We start from the raw sequence: 23,112 nt of genomic DNA, 5'->3' as shown, positions 1-23,112 counted from the left end.
ACAAAAAACCTTTCTCAAGAATCTTCAGTACATAATGATGTCGTTTCCATAGCAACGGATAAATAAGGTAGGTACATGCGTACAGCCATACCCAACACTTTACTGATTACAATTAACTCATAAAGGGAACATAATTATTGTAACTCTGTTACAAGGAAATATCACGGTACAGTGAACTGTTGTAACGAGAAGTTACACAAGCGTTATTTTGAAAATAATCACAACCTCAAGCTTGCTATAAAAAATCGTACAAATTTTATATTTCACGAAAACGGGTGAGCCATACCTGTGTGTGTTTATGTACATGCACATTGTCTTTGTGTGCGTAAGCTCTGAAACGCTCAGTAGTGGCCGAGTCACCGAGTCATACAAAGACACTGTGCACGTAGGTACATTTACTCACACAGGTGTAGATAAACCGCTTTCGAGAAATAAAATAACATCATCTTAATTTTAAATAACGCGGTCCAAATCAAAAGTATAGTTGGAATATCTATTACACAATTATTCTTTTTTGAATGTCAAGTTCTCAATAACAATTTTATTTAAGAAACTGAAGCCTATCCAATATAATAATATGTATTAACGTTACAAAGTACATAGCGAATCTTACATAAATGATATTTACAAAGAATCAATGGTGACTTACAATGAGTGTTGATATTTACAGCGTTAGCTCTTTGGGTCCAAATTCACCTAAATCTATCAATTCCTATAAATAACCTATTATCTAAGACTTAATGAAAGCGGTGACAAAGATGATTATTATAATTAAGTAAAAAAAGGTCTTTATATATTTACTCAAATAACATTCAAATTGAACTGCTCTTATCTTTAACTTATTTGAAGTATAATTAAAATTCATAATTGTTGTGAATGAATATGAACTTTGGAATGTGAACTCAAAAATCCAACAATATTTATAACAGGGTGAAAATCAATTCAAATTAATCAAAAATACTTCAACAGTAAATGCTCAATGAAATCACAGAATTATTTACACTTCAATTCATACGCTACAATATTGCTAACACAACTGCTGCTAACAAATTCGCCGATGTAGCAACAAGCTTGAAACTTGATGAAGTCTTGTAATATTTGACCTCGTCTTGCGTCGGGGGCGAATATGACGCCTCATAGATTAAACGGTTCGGACAAGGAAGCATTTCCGCTGGTATTTCTAGAAGTTTCCTCTTGTATTCTATCTTCGTATCATCATTATCAGTTTCTTGGTCTTGCATCGCGTCATCATAATGTTTCTCTTCAAATTCTTCCTCTTCATAATCTAACTCTTTCTTGTATGAACCTTGGATGGCTTTTGGTGGTTTTTCGATTTTGATACTGTTGCCTATGTTGGTTTTTGTGTCCATTATGCAGTTGAGTCGGGATAGTGAGGCTTTGACGCGTTTGCTCTTGGTTTCGTTTCGGAGTTTGTGTAGCCAGGATAATCGGCAGTCGCAGGTCAGTCTGTTACCTGTAGAAAGAATATGAGGTTTGAATATTTATCACCAAATGAAAACATCAATGAGATCTAGCTTGCTGTTTTGAGCTTAAAAGTTCTATTATATTAATGTTAACTTCATTTAACCGCAAAGCCAAAACAAAACAAAATACTCCACAGAATCAATGAAAACAAACACAACTGGACAAATCCGAACCTATGCAGCACTTTTACAGTGCAAACCACAATCTAGACACATGTACGTGTACACTCGCATCAGATTCACAATAAACAAGCCACGAAACCAAATTAACAGTGGACAAAGAGTATTAAATCATAGCTAGATGTGCTTCGCCAGTGGTGGAAAATATAACATCTAGCCTGCAGCAAAATATAGACGCTATTAAATTGTCACAGAGCACTTAAACAGTATTTCAAGGCCTGATTCATTGTAGTTGGAGGTAGTTACGTCCTCGGATGGTTTAAGTGTGCGGATTGCGGACTCCGTTTTTTGGGCGGTTAGTTAGTGGTGACTGGACTTTGCATGAAGATTGATGTGAGTTGAAACAGTGGTATATAAGACTGTTCTAGTATTTATATGCTTTGTTCTTGTGGAGGTTTCGTTTTTGCTACTGAATTAAACTTAAGCCATATAACCAACCCAGAATATATATCTAGAAGGCCATGAAACTTTCTAGACATTGAACAAACAAAACACATTATAAAAATAAAGCTCGCGAAAAAACCGTCTAGTCTCTTTATTCCCAAGCCGACAACATAAATAACTTCACCTAAAAAGAATAAACACATCATGATAACCAAAGAACCGTGACATAATAGCCAGGGCGGCTAATCGTGCGGTTAATTGAACCATTCCGGTTAATTTTCAACACGGGATATATTACCCAACGGGTTACTGAAGGAGCATACATCACTGCGGACCGGTAATTAACCACGCACACAGATGTTATTAATGATAGTTTTTTTTCGCTGCTTTATGGGCTCTCAAAGTGGTCGTTTCGCATTTTAAATTAAATCTTTTTTTCCAAATTGCCACTACATTTTATTACACGCTCATAATTGACACGGATTTTTTTGTTCCATGAAAAATCTTATTCCATATCTCGTTACGTATTATTGTTAATTGTTTCCGGGCTCAATTAACTAGCTTTTATACGAGGATGTAAGAGCGGCTCGACTTGGCACGACATCCTCATTTGTTCGACTCGTTTCCTACATTTTTAAAAGCGTGGGCCGAAACAAAGAACAAAATTCGAATTCATCTTAACAAATGTCAGCAGTTACGAAGTAACATCGACATTTGTTAAGGATTACGCAACTGAACGAGCGAAGATAAATGGCGCGCAAACTTGTCAAAATTCAACTCACCGTCAAGAGAGATTAACGCATAATTGGACTTCATGTTTTCCAAAACATTTTGTACTGCTTCTTGTTTCAACGTTTCTAAATTATTGTTCCTTAAATCCAAAACATTCAACTTTTGAATATCATCGAGCACGCCGTCGTCTAATGTCGCCAACTTATTATCGGCCAGCGAAAGTTTTCGCAGCTGAGTCAATCCACCGAAACCCCTCTCGGATATAAATTCTATTTCGTTGCCATCCAGGTAAAGTTCTTGAAGGCTCCAAAGTTCGGCAAACGCAAGGTCCCCTATCATCGTTAATTTATTGTTTCTCATATCCAACGTGATCAGATTAGACAGCCCTTGGAAGTTCTCCCTAATGACAACTGTCAACTGATTGTTGTCGAGGTCCAATTTTATGAGATTGTTGAGATGTTTGAAACATCCGTCGTGGAGGACGCTAATTATGTTCTTCGATAGATACAGTCTCTGCAAATTGGGCAGGACGTAGAACACGTCCCGTTTCAGTTCGGAGATCTGATTTTCTACTAAGCTGACGTTTGACAGCATTATTAGATGAGCGAACGACATTTTCTCCAGTTTCGCTATTTTGTTCTTGGCCAGTGTTATTTCTCGGAGCGTGGTCGAGTTGGTGAACGCGAACGATGGGATACTATAGATGTTGGCGTACTGTATGTTGAGGTATTGTAATCGTTCCAGTCTAACGATCACTTTTGCGGGTATATACGTCAGTCCGCCGTCAGCTCTGACGTTGAATGTTAACTTTTCTATTTTTGGTTGTGAATAAAAATTCGACCAGAACGGATCGTCTTCAGCTATGCCGCCGTTGAATACCCAACAATCGGCCTTTGTAGCGGTTTTTATCTTTATGCTTTCGCAGTAACAATGAACTTTGGACCCTCGATCCTGTATATCACAAATATTAACGTAGTGTGAGTAAACCTTGTCGTTTTTCCATCGCCTTTTGTCGTTCTGTCGACTCTCAGTTACGTTTATTTCGACTGTCGCGAAGGCAATCATTAGGATCAGATATTTAAGGTCCATCTTTGTTCCCTTTCACATCAGAGCGATTTTTATCTGTAACAAAGGAGAAGACATTTAGTGAGTTTCTTTTGTTTTCTTTATCTTTTAGTTGAACATTAGCGAAGTCGATGATTCAATTGTTTAAGAGTCGGATAAGGTGCTATTACAACGATTCTAATTGACACGACTATAACTTATAACTTCGAGAATATAATAGGTTGAAATGATTGTTACTAAAATTATTAGTAATTTGTGACAATTCGTGCAACAGTAAGAAAATTAAGCAATTTCATAAATGCTTATAGATTATGTAATTTCGTGACTATTTCAGTAGTTTTCTCTAAAAATAAAAACAATAAACAGAACAAATACAAAAAAATATAGTTTTTCAAAGTGAAACTGTAGGATTAAACTTTTATAGAACGTTTGTTTTGATAAAGAATGACAGACCAATGACAAGTCATCGACCTTTTTAGTAACGGAACAAAGTTGAAGACCCACGTTTCATTAAATAAATTGAAGATGATATTACGACATTTAATTTCTTTTAATAATCCTTTGTAGCCGCCTGCATCCTGCGCGGAACTAATCGAGCTCAATTAGACAATTATTAAGACACTTTGTTTTATTAACAGCTGTCAGTTTTTTGATTGTCGTTTGTTTTTTTTTTTGTATCAGAGTGATTTGTTTTCATATAATTTTTAAATAAGGAATAAGGTCAGATTTTCGCAGTACGCTCTTCTAAGGTTCGATACCAGAGTCGGATTTTCGAACAGATTAGAATTCCTGCACCTACTACATGGCTATTTATAGACTGGATCATTTTATCAAAACCCTTTCATGGCATCAGGCGTAATGTTACAAATTTTGTCAAAGGGAGCCTCGCTATTATCTCCAATCATCTGGCCATACGTTTATAAGCCAACTATGGTATAGAGAGCTCTTTACATAAGGGGTAACATATCCTGTGATCAGTCAAAGCCCTTACCTCCTTTGAGCTCTTGAGCCAGTTTCCCCAGTTTCCCCCTAAGTATATCGGCCCGCTTTCCCCTTTAGGCCTGAATCTGTACCGGTCATATGGGGTAATGTTTCCTTTGATGTAAGAAGCATTATGGCGTTTGAAACTATGCTGAGTCTCAAGTATTGTTTGGAAAGTTCTGGATTAGTTTGCATTCACGCACTTCTTACAAAAAATACGTACGTACTTATTTTTTCGCAGTTTTTCTTATATGATATTAAACTCTAAATATAGAAGTAGCTTATGTAAAAATGTCTAGAACATGTAGGAATAGGCTAGGCAAATGATGATAATTATGTAAAATACAGGCTGTTTTACATGAGAATAAAATCAGAGATAAGTATTAACAGATAATTGCCTAGCAATGTGCTTTTGAAGCTTATTGTTTCAAACAAAATTATAGTAGATTTATTGTAATGACAATGCTTTCTCTATTGTCATTATTAGTGACTAGACATTGAAAGTAACCTTGACATTTGATTTTGTTTTGGTATTTTGTCGGTCAAGTGACAGATGACCTTGAGATTATAAAACAATGGTAAGATAACTTAATGATATTTGTAATTTTTCAAATAGTCATAGTTTACCTACACGAATATTTACAGCACTTTCACACGAGAGAATTTTACGCGCGTCCCATTCCGTACAACAAAAATCTTTAAGCGGTTTCACGTGACCTCTTTAACGTGCTTGTCAATTGTCGTATACGCGAGAGACTGTCCGTACAACCCACCAGTGTGAAAGCGCTGTTACGTTGATACACTAAACAAAAGAACATCAAATTAGTTCATGCGGGAATCATAACCACCCACACATACGTACAAAGAGTGGTTACACACACATACAAAGCGCAGCAGGTAATTGGTGAACCACTGCAGCAACTTTCAGTAAAATACTCCAAACTTCCTCTACACAATATTATTGAAAAAGAGCGTGACTTTCACACATTATGAACTAAACAATAGAAAACTGGGTCTAATCGATATCCTGCCGTGTTGCCTTGAGAATATTATAAGGGAAATTAATTACTGGCCATACGTATTGTGTCACAGTGTTCTTGGATACTAATTAATAAGTATTCCAATATTTTGATGAGTAACGATTAGGGAAATTAGTGGCGTAACTATTTTGGTGTTTTTAATTATAACAGTGGCGTTAAAAAATTTCCAAAGGCATAATTCACTTGACTTTTTTATAGACATTGAACTAATTATCAACCTGTTTCGGTTTTGAGGGTTAAGAAATTTACCCATCCATTAATAGACCATAACTGGATTTGTTTGACCTCACCATACACTTATCTTAATATAGGCACACCTTAATTCATACGTATATACTAAAATTTTTTGAAAACACAACCAAGCGCCTTCAAAAAGTTTGAAAAGGTTGTTGCCCTCTGAGTTCTGTTCCCAACGTAACATCTGTTAGCAAAATTGAGTCACAAGAAATGCAAATTAGGAACACTTATACTAGTTTCACCTCAAAATGTTACTCGTTCATACATCATCATCATACAAAGCTCTTTCCTTGGTTTCCAACGTAAGTATAACTTCTTTACTTTACTTCGTTAACTGTGACTTTGCACACTGCAAACTTTAAGTCGGCCGATAGTCTGTTTGGGCTTTTAAATCAGTATGAAGATGAATGGTAGTACGCACATTATAAAGATCAGGTATTTAGCCAGTATCATGCCGATCCAAAACTGATTGGCATCAAGATTTTGTAAAAAAAAAACTTGGCAGCTATCGAGTCAACTGTCGGCCGACTGTTTAGTCTGTCGTCTGCGGATACTGTTACTGTGACTTTAATAAACAAAATTAACGTAGCAGAGACACATATTACCCACTATTCAAAAGTATTTAAAACTTTATAACATGTTGACAAGTTAGGAGGATTGCGTTTTAATTCCGTTTCACAGAACATTAAAATAGTTTATGTGCTTAAGAGATTTTATTTAGAAACTTAAAGATCTTATTACTGTCACTCAAGTTATATGACAATTGTCATCACCAGCCTATTTTGGTTTGTTTTTGGGTCTTCAAAATTGCTTTGTTGGGTTTTAAGATTTCACTTTGACACGTGAAGTAATGTCCAAATGTTACTCAGTAGCAATCATTGTGACAATGCCACATCAGAAGTCGGCAGAATTGAGAAGAATCTGTTACCAGGGTTTGTTAGGTGATTAAACAATCACTCCATAAGAAAAAGAAGATCAACAAAATTTTAAAAAACCCCCGACCCAAAAAAAGTACGCAATAATTATGACAAAAGGTTAAAAACGCTAAACCCTATAAAAAGCAAAAAATAACTTTTAACACTACGTAAACTAAATTTTGTCGTGTCGGGGGACCGCTCTAATTCATTACTTTAGATACGTGTTTTTTTTAAACGAATGTTGTAATTAGGTAGGTATCATTTGATTTATGTAAGTATTTATGAAGGTAAAAAGCGGTCCCCCGACACGTCAAAATTTAGTTTACGTAGTGTTAAAAGTTATTTTTGCTTTTATAGGGTTTAGCGTTTTTAACCTTTTGTCATAATTATTGCGTACTTTTTTTGGGTCGGGGGTTTTTTAAAATTTATAATTTAATTTTATTTCATGCTTTTTAAAGGAGCTCCTTAAATTTTTCCTTCTTTCATTTAATTTATTTTATCTTAAGATGGGGTCGCTATATGCGATCTCGGCCAAAGGAAGCTGTTTAACAATCCTCATGACAAACTGGCTCTGGGAGAATTGCACAGATTGAGAAACAATAAAGATTAACCTTTGGACATTCTAGATTTTCAGCAAAAATATAAATCGGTTTATCCGTTTCATTCCGGCATTTCAGGGTTTCATCCGTCACATCCCATTTCTAGCATCAGGTTCTCGTCAATTAGAAACATGAAGAGAACTCGTCAAGACAAATTCAACGAGCCCAAACTCGATGGGTTTACTAAAAGGCAGTTCAGGGTTACGTCTCCTACCTTCGTGCCCTAACAGCAGACCAGCTCAGTGGTTCCAAAAGACATTAGTGTTTCAAATTTCAGATCCCACATATACTTGCAAGTAAACTGAGCGTGTAACATTCCTATCACATCTAGCAAACGAGCTGATGACCTTGAAGACCTGAACCGATTTCCACCAAACATAGCTAAGAACACTCCCGACTGACATACCTTTTAAACAAAAAAAACCGCATTTCAATCGGATCATCCGTTTGGGAGCTACGATGCCACATACACACACACACACACACACACACAGACACGTCAAACTTATAACACCCCGTCGTTTTTGCGTCGGGGGTTAAAAATAGCAAACAACCTACGATGGTTATAAAGATAAAGATAATTTATACATACACAAGTAACGCAAGTCACAAGTACAACGGGTCACCTAAATATTAAACCTAAACCTATGAACCGAAACCAAGATTAAGCTCCCAACTGCAGTAAAGTCGAAAGCAGAGCACAGCTAAACGTCAATTAAGTGTAACGCCAGCAAAGTTTACGTTGTAAATGTTGATCATTAAATTTCATTTAGTAACTAACGACTCGTATTATATACTAGCTTCTGCCCGCGACTTCGTCCGCGTGGTGTAGTGACTTCCGGCAGAAAAGTATAGATAGCTATGTCTCGGTCAGCTTTTAACTCCTTTTGTTATTAAGTTAATATATAAGAAGGTAATATTGTTTAGATCACGTTCACATGAGGCTTAAGTACCTGTAGAACGAAAATACTTCAGCGCAAAGCTTCCGGGTAAACTATATTGAAAGTTGACAGTGAAGTGTGTTGACACTCTCAGTGTAGGTTTCTGACTCGCGAGATAATGTATGTCGTTCGCGATCAGCTGTAAGCCTTAATTCCCTGTCAGTGAAGGTTTCTGACTCGCGAGACAATGTGTGACGTTCGCGGTCAGCTGTAAGACGTAATTCTCTCTCAGTGAAGGTTTCTGACTCGCGAGATAATGTATGTCGTTCGCGGTCAGCTGTAAGCCTTAATTCCCTGTCAGTGAAGGTTTCTGACTTGCGAGACAATGTATGACGTTCGCGGTCAGCTGTAAGACGCAATTCTCTGTCAACAAATGTTTCTGACTCGCGAGATAATGTATGTCGTTCGCGGTCAGCTGTGAGCCGCAATTCTCGTTGTGAAGCAGTTTCACCTTGTCGGATTAACACATGTCGCTCTCGATCGATGGTAAGCCTCAACTCTCGTTGAGAAAGGCTTTGAGACGCCCGTGATGTAGCTCGTCTTGCTCTGTCAGCTGCTAATCGCATCTCTTTCTCTGGAGAGCTTTCATTGGCTCGAGAAGTTGAGGCACTAACTCTCATAGAGTTTAACCGATGAGCTCTTTCCTCTGCCGATTCCTGAGAACGCGCATTTCTCATCCTCTTAGCATCTCTCGAGTTTCGAGATAAAGATGGTCGTTTTTTAGGTGGCATTGTGTATTTTTAATCGACGGCAACTAAAGCTACCTTACACTTACGAAATCTAAGTACCTAGGTACTGAAATAATAAAACTGATCCAAAATAAATCCAAAAAATAGATACCTGAACTAAGTCTAATAGAATGAAATTACCTATCTACTATTTACTTCAACTACTTATAAAAAAATAAAAATAAACTATTAATAAAATTTTACACTACCAAAATAACTAATATTCGTACCTACTTACTAATTACTTCAACTGTAAAGAAATAAACTATTAATAAAATTAAACACTACCGAAATAACTAATACTCGTACCTACTATTTACTTCAACTACTTATAAAGAAATAAAAATAAACTATTAATAAAATTAAACACTACCAAAATAACTAATATTCGTACCTACTATTTACTTCAACTATAAAGGAATAAAAATAAACTAAGTATTAATAAAATTAAGCACTACCAAAATAACTAATATGCGTACCTACTACTACTTATAAAGAAATAAAATCTATACTATTAATAATATTTAAGCACTACCAAAACCTAATGCTACTACCTATTTCATAAAATAACAACAAAACAAATCTAATCTAAAACTAAACTACATATAAAGACTAAAAGTCGCGCTGATAAGCACGGTTCGTTTATAACAATTATTGTCTGTCAATAAGGTCGAACAGTCCGCACGTCTATTCGCATCAACAGCCAAATATTGTATGAAGCTCGCGCGTTTTTTTTTTGTGAATGGCATCTCGCAGTTCAGCCTAGGAGGCTGTTTACTGCTTAACCGGTCAAATCCCTGTGGATGCCTAGAGCTTAAGGCCTCCAGCCAGGGGCAAGAAGCTCGCGCGCGGACCCCCCGCCTTTTTATACCTACGCCGCGAAGGACGTCGAGCGCGGCGACCGATACACAAAAATAATCCTTATAGCATGCTCCAGTATTCAAGCGCGATGGCTTAGGTATTTTAGGCATAACTTTGGCGTTTCTTTACCGATTTACATGATTCTTTTTTTATTGAATAGGAAATAATGTTAACTGTTTTTAATTATAGATGAGTGAGAGTGTTGTAAACGTAAGAGCAGACAAATATAATCAGAAAGCTCCAAACTGCTATGCTATCGGGACTTACACGTGTTATTGTGAGTCAACCATAAAATATAGACATATGCTGTCAAGGAATATTTTTTGTAAAATTTTAAGGAGAACATTTCCGTCATACATGATTTCTGTGTAGCTTTAACCATTAAGACTGTACATGCGACGGAAGCTTAAAAAATGGAGAAACTTCTCCCGTTTTCCCAACATTTCCCTTCACTGCTCTGCTCCTATTGATCGTAGCGTGATGAAAAGTATCCTATAACCTGACCAGGAGTATGAAGAATAAATGTGCCAAGTTTCATTAAAATCCGTCGAGTAGTTTTTGTTTCCATAACGAATATACAGACTGACAGACAGACAGACAGACAGACAGACAAAAATTTTACTGATTTCATTTTTGGCATTAGTATCGATCCCTAATCACCCCCCGATAGTTATTTTTTAATTATATTTCATGTACAGAATTGACCTCTCTACAGATTTATTATAAGTATAGATAAAGCATGCAGGCTAGTTTATGAGTGTCGGCAGAACCAACCGATGTATTTATGATTATAATTAACATGTGGTGCAGTGGTGAAGATGGTTTGCTGGATGCGGCTATTTTGGATAACTGTGGAATTGTTCTAAGAGAGAAAAATAAGCTAAGACTTATGTATTAGAACTAAAAGTGCAGATAAGAAAAAAGTTCTTTAAGAAAGCAGAAGTGGGCTCCATACTTTTCAAAATATACTAATGATATGTGTGCATAAGAGCATTGAGTTTCAAGCAAAGAAAAATACGTGGTCGATTACTGAAACTTTTCAAAAGAAAGACTTTTATTCCCCAACTGATCCCAATTTTTCCTAATATTGTTACTGAGCTGACCACCCAAAATTGACGTCCGAAATTACCGTAAACCATTCTAAAGTACAGTAATTAGTCGCATGTCTCTTCCAGATCGTTAACCTCTTGTTACAAAGATAATTAAGCTAGTGCATTGTGCATACGACCACCTACGGTGTAAACAGCCTTTTGACTAACAGACTGTGCAACTGGGGACCTAGGCCCGTGGGATCATCGTCTAATAAATTTATGGCCCCACTTACGAAAAATGTTCAAGCAAAAAACAACCTTGAGGCGAACTAATACAGTTGTTTTTGTAATGAGTGTTGACGTAATGCTTTATGAGTTGCAAGTATGGAGATAGTTGGATTAGTGTAGCATGACCACGTTTATTATTTAGAGAAGGATTTTTCGTAATTCTGGAAAAATACCAGTTACACGCTTTGCTGGGTATTAGGAGTTCATTGCTCGTTGGTTAGGATTACGACTCTGTTAAGTATTAAATTTGGGTAATTTTATGACTTGCGAACAGTCCTTCAAGTAATATATGCTCTGTATTAAAATTATATGAAGCTGTAAAGGGGTGAAATGACATCTTATATTATATCCTTAAGTTATGAAGACAGTCCTTAAACTTTAGTTTACTGTAAATGGTTGAATGTGTCAAAATATTCAAGATGTCCTAGTTAAACAGTAAATACGGTTTACGGTTACGGTTATTAATTATAGAAAAACTTAAAGAACGTTTGACGATTGAAACTTAATTTAACGATTGAGTGTGTCTATAATAATAGCAGGAACAAATTAAGAAAACCGCAAATGAAAACCACGAAAAATGTAACCACAACATATCATAAAAACCGTAGCACCCAGCCGCTTTTGATGAATACAGCCATTCCATACCTCAACTGACGAAACGATCTCGACCCCGAAGCCGAAAAGCGCCGAAAAGTGCCGAAAAATTCCTCGTTTTAAAAACTTCGTTTCAATTTAACACTGCAGTGCTAACCGGTCTGCGGCTTAAAACTGAACGGGTTTCTTTTTGGCCAGTAATGTGGTGTACACATGCGATACTCTTTTATTTTTGGGCATTTTTTGAAATGCGAACGCGTCGAAACTAAATTGGTTATGGCTTTTATGTGGGGTGTTTGAAGTGTGTGTTAAGAAAAGAGGTACGAGCTAGGAAAGGAAAAAATATTTATTTTGGAGTATTCCGATATTTAAACAAAAATGATGAAATAATCATATCTACCTACTTAATATGATGGAAAACACTTGGGTCTTTATTTTTTTAAACTTATTGGAAGAGGTCATGGTCAATCTGTTCGATTAACGAAAAGGTGATACCGACGCTATCAAATATATCAATATCAGGCTATCATATTTATATATCTAACTACTTACCACAATTGTTGCACATTTTTCACTTAGATTGTGAAAGTCTATTGTTTGGAGAACATACACACAAACACATACCTATAAACAATCACAACACTAGAACATTCCTTTCCACGCAATCCTTTCCCACATTCCCGAAGAATAATATTCTATAGTTTACCTCCATAAAAAAGGCTCGTACACCGCAAATTTTCTAAACTAGCCAACAGAATAATTTTTACGCGCATTGAACAACGTCCCAGTTGGAACTATGCTTGCTAGAAAATACTGTTTTTAGTAACTCGCTCGTTGTAGGAACTTCGTTGAACATTGTACGTTGCAAGCCGGCAAAAAAGTTTGCCAGCATGAATTGTGGGTTTTATATAGTTTTATTTTTATTATGCTGGTCCGTGAAATCACATGTGACGTCTTTAGTTTGGCTGTGTTTGACAAAGTTTAATGATGAAGTTTGGGGAGATTTTAGTGAACAAATTGACGGTTTTTTAGACTGTTAAATGGAGCATAAAAAGTATGTGCATTAGCATAATATAACATAAATCTTCTGATTTCTATTTGGGAACAAAAATAATTAATTAAAGTTTTTGAAACACTTCATTATCATACTTGGGAGGTGACACACTAACTGAAAATGTACAAAAATAATGCCTTTCCTTTAACAAATTTATTACCAAAACAAACTAACGCCCAAAGACATTTAACTTATTTCCCTAATCACGACTAATTAATTCCAAAATATATTCTCATCTTGCACCAATTTATTATGTAAATAAATAGCAGATCTCATTGATTGTATCCAAAGGTCATCCCTAATTAAGGGCCGTTACACACGCAAAACCGGGCCTGCGGAACTGACCGCAAATCGCAAAATCCGGACGCCAATTCATGTGAACCTAGCTTTAATTAAATGTTTGATTTTAACATTTTAAGTTCGGATCTCTAGTTGGGTTGTAACGTTAATCCTCATGTGAAATGAAGAGTTATTATTTTCGAACCCTTTCGGGATCATTTTGTTTTAATACAGGAAATTGTTGCGGTATTTACGGGTTTAGTTTTTGGGTAATTTGATTTAATTGTTTGGGTTTAAGCGCGGGATTGGGAAACAAAAACTATTGATTGTTTTAGAGCCGTGTCCGGATAATACAATAATTACATACATTCGATTAGTAGGCTATTTTAGCGTTATTGATCTGTTGTAAAGAAATAATGTTGTAATAATGAAAAACACAGTTACTTACTAAAGCACAGAGGTCATTTAATTAACTTCAAACAACGAGAACATTTCCAAAAAAAAACACAACTCCATTTAAACAAACCCCCATTTTTTCCTCCAAACAAAAGCAATTGACACGGCACAAAACACCACCCAAGCTATCGAACTAACAATTTCCTGAACAAATCCGGCTCGTTCCAAAATCATAGGTAACCCTCAACGTTCAAGTGTCAGCGTTCAGTCCTGATTAAGCCAACCGCACCGGCCCGGATTGTCGAGTTAATTGCACGGTAAAAACCGGCACGGTAGAACTACAATGGCTTCATTAGTGGACGCCGAACCGGATTTCAATTTGTACGGCGCTAAAATCGAGACTCATAATTGACAAATATGGCCGTTATCACGGAACTATTAAATTGGTGATTGGATTCGTTTTTGGATATCCTTTTTTGAGGGTAGATAGAGAAAGGGTCCATTAAACTGGTTTAAACTAGTTGTGTTAATTGACTATCGGTTTAATTTCAGGATGGGTACAGTTCGCCTTACCGTTAAGTGTAGCTGAAGTAGCATTTTAGCGCTCTCAATCACGAGTTACGTCCACATTACTCATTTTGAAGCCTGCATACTGCAAACTTTTAGTCGGCCGTCGTTTTAGTCACAAATCAATATAGTATTTGTACAATTATAGAACTGTAGTGCACACTCATTAGACTAAAAATTTTGTTTGGTTTCACGATTACCTGCGAAACAAACTGGACTAAAATGTTGGATTGGCGAATCCAAAATAAACTGTCAAACAACTATCGGAACAACTATCGGTTGACAGTTTAGTTTTCCGTGTACGGGACGTGCTACGCCGCGTAGCATCGTAGCAATACGTAAAAGCGTAGCAGCAATTCGTAGCATATAATTGCAGTCACTGCTCTTTAGTCAGCAACTGCAAGCACTAGCACTTGGTACTTAAAATAAGGAAATTTCATTAATTAGCGAGTATTTCAAATACTTGATGAACCAGTAGCGCAAAGTGGAACGTAAGCCTTTTGTTCTCCGGATTACAGTTCCAAATGTTGCATTTGAGAACAAACAGTTGTTTGGTTTCAGCCTGCCGGTACCGCATAGAAATGTGTGGAAATTTCCATACAATTTATTGAACGGCCTTTGAAATTAATATAACGATACTAGAGTCTGATATTTATAATTTAGCGAAAATTTCAATATTTCAATGAAGGAGTGTTGATAATGATGCTACAATATTTAATGAAGTATAGGGGTACTATTTATAGTCTAATTATTTAATAATGTATGACCTAACTTCCAATTTATGTAAGACTAGCATTAGCATACCTTTTGCTTGAATAATATAATAGACAAATAAACCTAAAACTTTAGTAGGTTTTAGGTAAATATAAATGCTCATAAACCATCATATTCATAAAATGAATTATTTAAAATGACTCGGCATTACATCTTTAACCAAAATCTCTACTACCTCCAAATATCAAAGCAAAATGTATTAAATACTTTCATTGCAAACTTTACCTAAAACAACGAGACGAATTCCGACTAAAACAAAACTAAAAAAGCAAAGAAAAAACAATAGAAGTGCTAATTCATTTCGAATAGACTAACTTACGAAGCATTTCAAGCTGTTAAATACTTTTTCAATTTCTCTTTTGTACCTCGATTGGTGTTGAAACAATAGTTCTTTTATACAATTAGTTTAGCACAGTAAGCAAACCTGGACGGAATTTAGGTCGGCGCCATATTGGAACGATTAACTATCGTTGTCTTTAGTTTATCTTTGAAGACTTTGGTGACCGATGAGATCATTTAAACGTTTGGAATATCTTAGAAAAATAATTAAATATTATTTTATTATACTATCTTAGGGAAGAAAGTAATTGATAATATGCTTTTACTTCGCATAAAGGTTGAGCATTGCCATCCATCGTGGCAATGCTGCCAGCCTTTCGGGTACATTATCCAGTGACAGCGACGATGAGCATTTTTTTATATCTAAGATTATTTTAGTTACTTTCAAGTGTTACGTTCATATGTAAGTAAGTACCTACATAATAAAAGACAAAAGCCTGAAAAAAAAATATATAAGAATATACTATTTTAGATTTATTGGTTCATTTCTGTAATTAACTGCCGATATTTTAGTTATTCTATTTCAACGGATCGAAAGATCGTAAAAATGAAAAATGAATTTGTTCATGTTGTTGAAATTGAAAAGGTTTTATGTTGAACCATTATTTTTTATTTCTATTGCTTGTTTTAGATTGAAAACTTTGTTTTTTTAGGTATTGATAAATTCGTTTTTTAAATAAATTCAGAATACGATATTGTTGATAAACATCAGATTAAATGGGATATTCTAAATGTCAGCTCAGATCTTAAATATCAATGCTCAGATGTCATTGACAATAACGATCACACATTTGATTATGTATAGCAATATGATCAAAAGGTGATTAATAGGTATTAATTACAGTAACGTGAGAACTAAATGTAAATTATAATGGGGTAATAAGTCATTATATTTAAAATGCAATACAATGTACAATAATAATTGTACGTATACCATTACGTTCATACTTTCATGTATTAAAAAAAATATATACACGGAAACTTATAAGAATATAATATAGCTCTTACAAGTTTTCAGTAGTTTTACCCAAAATATCTTTTCAGTTCACCCAAAAAGGTAACCGATACATAAAAACGCAACCTTCAATTAAACCATACCTATAATAAAGAACATAATCATTGTCATTAACTTAATAAACGGGTAATTATCTCATTTAAAACGATATTCTCGTAACGAGTCGCAAATCTGTAGCAATCCACAGCTTATTCGATTAAAATCTCCATAGGTAGCGAGCGATTTAACAAATTTTACGAGGAGAAACTTCATACTAAATTAGGTACAGAGTTTTAGCTCGTTCAGTCTAGGGATATGAAATTAAACACTAACTTTTATACGAGTACGTACCTTATTTATCAGAATTTTGGGAACTTTTGCGCTGATTACGAATTCGGTTTGTACTTTATGAGTTTTGCGTTTGCTTGATTTGTACGTGAAAGTTAAATAGTTTATTTTTTATATATAGTTTTAGATAGTTAAAGAAAAAAAATGAGTTTCTAGTCAGTTCTTTTCCATGGATCCAACCGTTTGAAACCCAGCAACTAGTGGAAAAAAGAGCCTGAAATGGCCTGCTTGAAATAGAAACATTTGACTTTGACACAAATACTTAGGTATTATAAAATCATTAGTAAATTACCTACAGTTTGATTTAAAATTTATTCTAGTTTGATCATAGCGTGAAATCTAAATAAAGGTATAACATTTTAGCATGATTTAGAGCCGGGAAACCAGTTCCCTTGGGCGCAAATTTCACAGTGAGAAACAGCTAGTTACTACACATAAATATAATATTAGCCCTTCTTTGTGAAAACCGGAGACACAAGCTAATCCTTTAAGACATGACATGACCACTTATGAATAAATTGTAATGTTCTTTTTGTGAATAATATAAGCGCAGTTCTTTTGGGTAAATTTGTAATTAAGTTATGTGGACACGATTATTATGAGGTAAGTAGTTTGCATATGTAGACCTTCGTAAATATTATATTTTTTTGGGCAATAACTGCTTGTATGTTGCTTATTATGAAACAATAGAAAATCAATCGTGTCTCGCGTATATCTGCGTTTCGGCATACAAAGGGTTAATGTGTTTTAGGACTTTTCAATGACCGGAATGCATAGCAAGCTTTTTCTTAAAGAAAAAGCAAATATGGATTGAGTGTACAATTGTACCTACATACATAAAATCCAAAAAAAATCCGTCATATGACGAGACAAACCTACCATAACCATCCAAATACACACATACATGAAAGGTACTCTCAACGCCCTAACCTCATAAAGGTACCTTAATTTTATTCTAATTTTAATCCCAAACCCTACTCGTTTTAATACCAATTAATTACCCGAAACGCTTCCATTCGAATATAATTAATTAAAAAGTAATGAATAGTCGGCGCGATTATTACTTATTACCCAATTTTAATAACCTGGGTGAACCCTCAACTATCAGTTTTAATTAACCCGATAACTGATGTTAATTAAAATATAATATGTGCGTTTTTATAACGAGCCGCGGTCAGAACGGGTTAAGCGTTTGCAGTATCAGCTTGTTATGTGAGTTTTGAACTAGTTTTAAAAAGTATATTTTGGAGAAATATATTAGTCTTACAAAAAAAAACAAGAAAAAAAATATGGAATCTTAAACACATAACAAATGTTTAACTTTTAGTAAGACCAATATTAGCACACTGTTTCAGTTTCTCCTAAATCTAGTTAAACTGGTTACTTTTTATCCAGATGTGCGATGTAGTTACCAGGAGACGTGGGTGAAACCGCTGTCACAAATTAGTTATAGGTACCTACATAATATGATTTATGGGTATCCGGGATACACTAACAAATTAGACATTATGACCTGGAATCGAACCCTCTCACACGTAACTGGAAGGTCCTGCAGCAATATTACGCACTCGTTAAACAACGCAATATTAAAGGAAACTAAACCATATTCCATGCGCAATAAAACTCAAAATACGTTCCAGCAATCCAATGACAATTGCATCAGACAGTTAATTATTTAAAAAGCCTTTTATCCCCTTTGTATATGAAGCAACTTGATTTACGTATGTGGGGTCGACGCGTTTAATACACGTTTCATAATGTTTATTTTATGAAAGGACCATTTATTAATAAAAGGTTTATATTTGCTATACATTCGACGGATAGATTTTCTGTTAACAGTCGTAATAAAATACCGTGGAAGCTTTATAGCTTAATCTGTGATACTTGGAAAATTATTTAGTCCCAATTATTTATTACCTTTTTAGTGGGGTTGTAGAAATCACTTACGCTCAAACGGATATACAGAGTTGTTTATGCCAAAAATAAATCATTAAGTTTTTAGATATTTTTGAACAATACATTTTTTGTAACTGTCGTGTTGTTGTTTGTAAGTCGTGGTGGCCTAGTGGGCAAAGAACCAACCTCTCGAGTATGAGGGCGCGGGTTCGATTCCAGGCCAAGCAAGTACCAATGCAACTTTTCTAAGTTTGTATGTACTTTCTCAGTATATCTTAGACACCAATGACTGTGTTTCGGATGGCACGTTAAACTGTAGGTCCCGGCTGTCATTGAACATCCTTGGCAGTCGTTACGGGTAGTCAGAAGCCAGTAAGTCTGACACCAGTCTAACCAAGGGGTATCGGGTTGCCCGGGTAACTGGGTTGAGGAGGTCAGATAGGCAGTCGCTTCTTGTAAAGCACTGGTACTCAGCTGAATCCGGTTAGACTGGAAGCCGACCCCAACATAGTTTGGGAAAAGGCTCGGAGGATGATGACATTTTTTGTAACTGTAAAATGATGAAACGATTTACTATAATTATATGTACCGTGGCTTCTTTCGCTACAACACATTTGATATTGTGTAGAAAAACATCAGGGAAGTAAATAAATAACTAAAAGCCTTATTCTTAACAGGCTATGATTTAAATTTGAATGGCTTGGACGATTCCGCGTGCATAAGCTAGTAAGTTCTGCCGTATTAGAGCGATATTGTATTTTTTAAATTAAAAACTCTGTTCATACTTCATGAGCTTGGCTACTGAATACGCGTCAAGCGATTTCAATCTATACCGCAATGTAGCAAGGAAAAGATTAAGTAAAAGATCTACGATATCCTTGAACCCATATACTTTCAATAATCTTCACTAATAAAATGATGATTTTTTTAGCAGATTTTTGGAACTATTGCAATTAATGGGTATCTACTCGAGGGAACCTTATACCTTGTGGCCTCAAGTTTGTTTAAAAGTTACTAGTAACAGCTTGCTGTAAAATTCCTGGTTGGTAATCGTCCAAGACCTCACGTTTGGTAGATAAAAATATAGTTATATTTTCTTTAACTCTCGCTCACAGTAACACCATACCCTTATTACTCAGAATATTGAAAATTCAATTTAAAAACTATTTGATATTTGATCGGCAAGCGAAACAAAATAACCAGTTCATTTCGGATATTCTCATTCGTTTGAATTATATTCTAAGCTCTTCAATATCGGCTTTCATGTTTAATTTAGTTTTTAATCTAATGATGAAACTGATAACTTTGATTGATTTTATTTTGTTTTGTGTGTTTTATTTTATATTAATTAAATTTGCACTTAAACAAAATATTGTGTGTGAACTCCCGGTATTAATTTGGCACAGAGCGCTGTCAGTAACGTATTAATCAAAACATGAATTGAATAAAAAATATTATTACCCTATTTTATGAAATAAATGCACGAGCTTAATGTTTTAAATGTAAATGTCTTAGTTAGTCTTAAACAGAAATTTCTTTTTTTCTTCTCTTTTATGCGATGTACAATAATTTGGTTGTATTATTTTTCATTGCCGTCAATCACTTACACCTCTTTTAGTATATTCTTATCCAAAACACTATGATGAAATCAATTGCATTTTAGTTACATGTCCAATGTCCATTTGGAAAAGTACTCATACATAATATAAGGTAGATAGTTATCAACTACAACTATTATAGTTACAATATATAACCACATACTGTTACTATGGCTAATCGATAGAGTACCTACCCACTAGAACAATCAGACTAACGATAATATCGTGAATTACAAATTAACTGATGTGTAGGAAAATTTCTACAAAATCACTGCCTCATACAACATACACAAGGATGAAAAACAGAGAAAAATACTTATATACGGACTTACCGAAGCAAGTTAAGCAAAATAAATACAAAACTTAAAATAACGTTCCTTAATTAAAAACTAAATTTAACGACCTGCCATTATAAATTATAAGTTAACATGCAAGCAGACCCTTCAGATACATAATTATTGTCCTTATTAAATAAAAACTTAAGTATAAAAAATCCCTTTCATAAAACTTGAGGCACGCCTCCCTATAATTTTAAAACTATAATTAAATCATGGTGCACAAAGCAGGTATTTTGAAAATACACTCTGAACAACTTAAATCTATAAAAGTATTGTAAAGCTGAAGAGTTTTCTTGTTTGTTTGCTTGAAGACAAAATTTTAGGAAGTGTTGGTCGTTTTGTAAAGATCGGTTTTTATCCGAGTGCGTTAAGTGAATCCGTTGTCGGAATCTAGTAACGTCCAGAATTACTTGTAACTCGACGTATATTTGGAAAACCCTTCATAAATTATTAAATAATCAAATTAAGCAGCTCCTGTATTGTCAAGATCTTGGAAAATATACAGTAAAAGTAAGAATAATAATACAGAAGTACTCTTGAAACATTTAAAACCATAGCGTGCTTACAGTAAAAGACAAGAGAATCCACGGGAATTACCAGTTAACCATATTCTGTCACGCGTCAAATGTAACGGTAGCTAAGGTCAAACGCCAGACAGGTGGCATGTCACAGTAAAGTTAAACGGACAGAAAGTCAAGTCTTTAAACATGATTATTAAAGCCCAATTTCAGCGAAAACATAAACGTCAACTCTTGAAACAGTTGTTTTGCTGTGAATTTTTCACTTTCAATTCAGTAGTTTTATAGATACGTTTACATTGCCAAAATAACAAGACATTTAGATATAAAAATACATAAATGATTTAGCTACTGGTCTGGCATATTGTAAGTACTCCATACGGTCAGAGCTTATTTTCTAATACTTAGAAATACGTATTTTCGAAGACATAATCGGTACCTAATACCATCAAACTCAAAATATGTACATACATAATACTGAAGGTAGGTATAGTTTGTACAGTAAACAGTTACGTCGTGTTATGTAACACGTTGAAACCAAATTGTGTAAAGTTTGCTTATGTGCAACACCGTATACATAAGTGAGAAACCTACTAAGTCTTAATTATACAGTAAACATGGTTGTTTATTGATACACTAGTTTCCAACGGTTATACCAGCATCCGGTGGGAAATACTTCGCGCACGCAGATAAAAAATAACGACATATAAGCGATGAATGGGCTATCTGTCACTGATATATTTTTTCAAATTGGTCCCGTAATTCTTTAGATTGGCTCATTCAAACAAACATATATTTCAGCTTTATAACATTTGAATAAATTACCCAAATCATTTAATTGCTGTTATAAGTTATTTAGACAAAATATTTTGCTGTAAGTATGAAACACTTTACAGTCGACCTTCTGTCTTTTCACTGTACAGTTAATACCCCAGACAGGTGCGTCGTAATAATATATGAGCTGTGTCGAGGTCAGCCCTGCACTACATCAAATCTTTTGTGAAAAATTGCGTGCTGCCCAAACGGGGTCCACTACATAAATAATAATTAACTACTATCTCCATTGCTTTTCGTGGTTTTAGTTTAACTTTTCTAAGTACACGTAACTTTTTAATTAGGTGTACTTTTAACAACTTGTTTTAAATGTAATAAAAACTTACATTTTATGTAAGCATCTAAAAGTATTCAGACGAATTGCGAAATTCGTTCTTATTTGAGGTCTGAAATAATGAGGTTAAAGAAAACGATTAGTTTGAGCCGTGAGAAAGTTACAAGTTGTCCCTGAGATGAAAAACCGTTATGATATTCATGTTCTCTAACATTAAAATATAGTTAAAATCATAGAAGTATGGAAGAAGAAGACTAGTACTGAACCCAAATAAAATAAAAATAGGTCTAAGGACAGAAGGTCGATGAACCTTTAAAATATGTAGATCTGACGTTGCAATTCTGTATAATGTAATATTGTTTTACATAAAATGAAAGAAAAATATTATGTGGAGAAAGATCACAAAAAAAACACAAATCTTGTTCAAAGTCGTTGGTTTACTAAAGAAAGAAATAGTGCGTATTGAAAATGTCAGCCATTTTATATTTCTTGTAGATTGATGTTTTAGTTTTTTGAGCAGAATGTGTATATTCTGTTTTATATTTATTATATTTTACTTTGCATGTTTTTGTGTCATCAAAAGAGATATTTGCCTGTCAAGTTTTCAACCTATCAAGTTTTCAGCTCTCAATAAGTAATTCTAGGAAAATTGTGTTTGAAAAATAATGTCAACCAGTATTTCATCATATAACACTACAATTTATTTCAGTTTATATTTAAACAAGTTCAAGAGTTATTTAGTACACAGATTTACAAACAAAAAGTGCCCTTATAAATTTGAAACTAAAGGCAGAATATAATAAGATGTCAAGCAATAGCGCACTATATCACACTGTATAAA

The 23,112-nt window shown here is 34.6% G+C and overlaps 1 protein-coding gene across 2 annotated transcripts in view; it reads right to left on the bottom strand.

Moving 5' to 3' along the window:
- Nucleotides 1–850: 850 nt before the first annotated feature.
- LOC110369881 (connectin) overlaps nucleotides 851–23,112 on the bottom strand; it is a 42,226-nt gene continuing 19,964 nt past the window's right edge. The window contains exons 2-3 of one of the 2 annotated variants that reach the window (XM_049844115.2): nucleotides 2,831–3,902; nucleotides 851–1,474 (exon numbers count right to left, since the gene is read on the bottom strand). In XM_049844115.2, the coding sequence (XP_049700072.1) occupies nucleotides 1,017–1,474; nucleotides 2,831–3,869 (1,497 nt within the window). In that variant the 5' untranslated portion in view covers nucleotides 3,870–3,902 and the 3' untranslated portion in view covers nucleotides 851–1,016. The remainder of the gene's footprint in view (nucleotides 1,475–2,830; nucleotides 3,903–23,112) is intronic. The other variant, XM_021325480.3, reaches the window with a different exon arrangement.

Source organism: Helicoverpa armigera, chromosome 16, assembly GCF_030705265.1.
Source record: "Helicoverpa armigera isolate CAAS_96S chromosome 16, ASM3070526v1, whole genome shotgun sequence".
NCBI lineage: Eukaryota > Metazoa > Arthropoda > Insecta > Lepidoptera > Noctuidae > Helicoverpa > Helicoverpa armigera.
The sequence above is the reverse complement of the archived record's forward strand: the minus strand, read 5'-3'. Positions and strand labels throughout refer to the sequence as shown.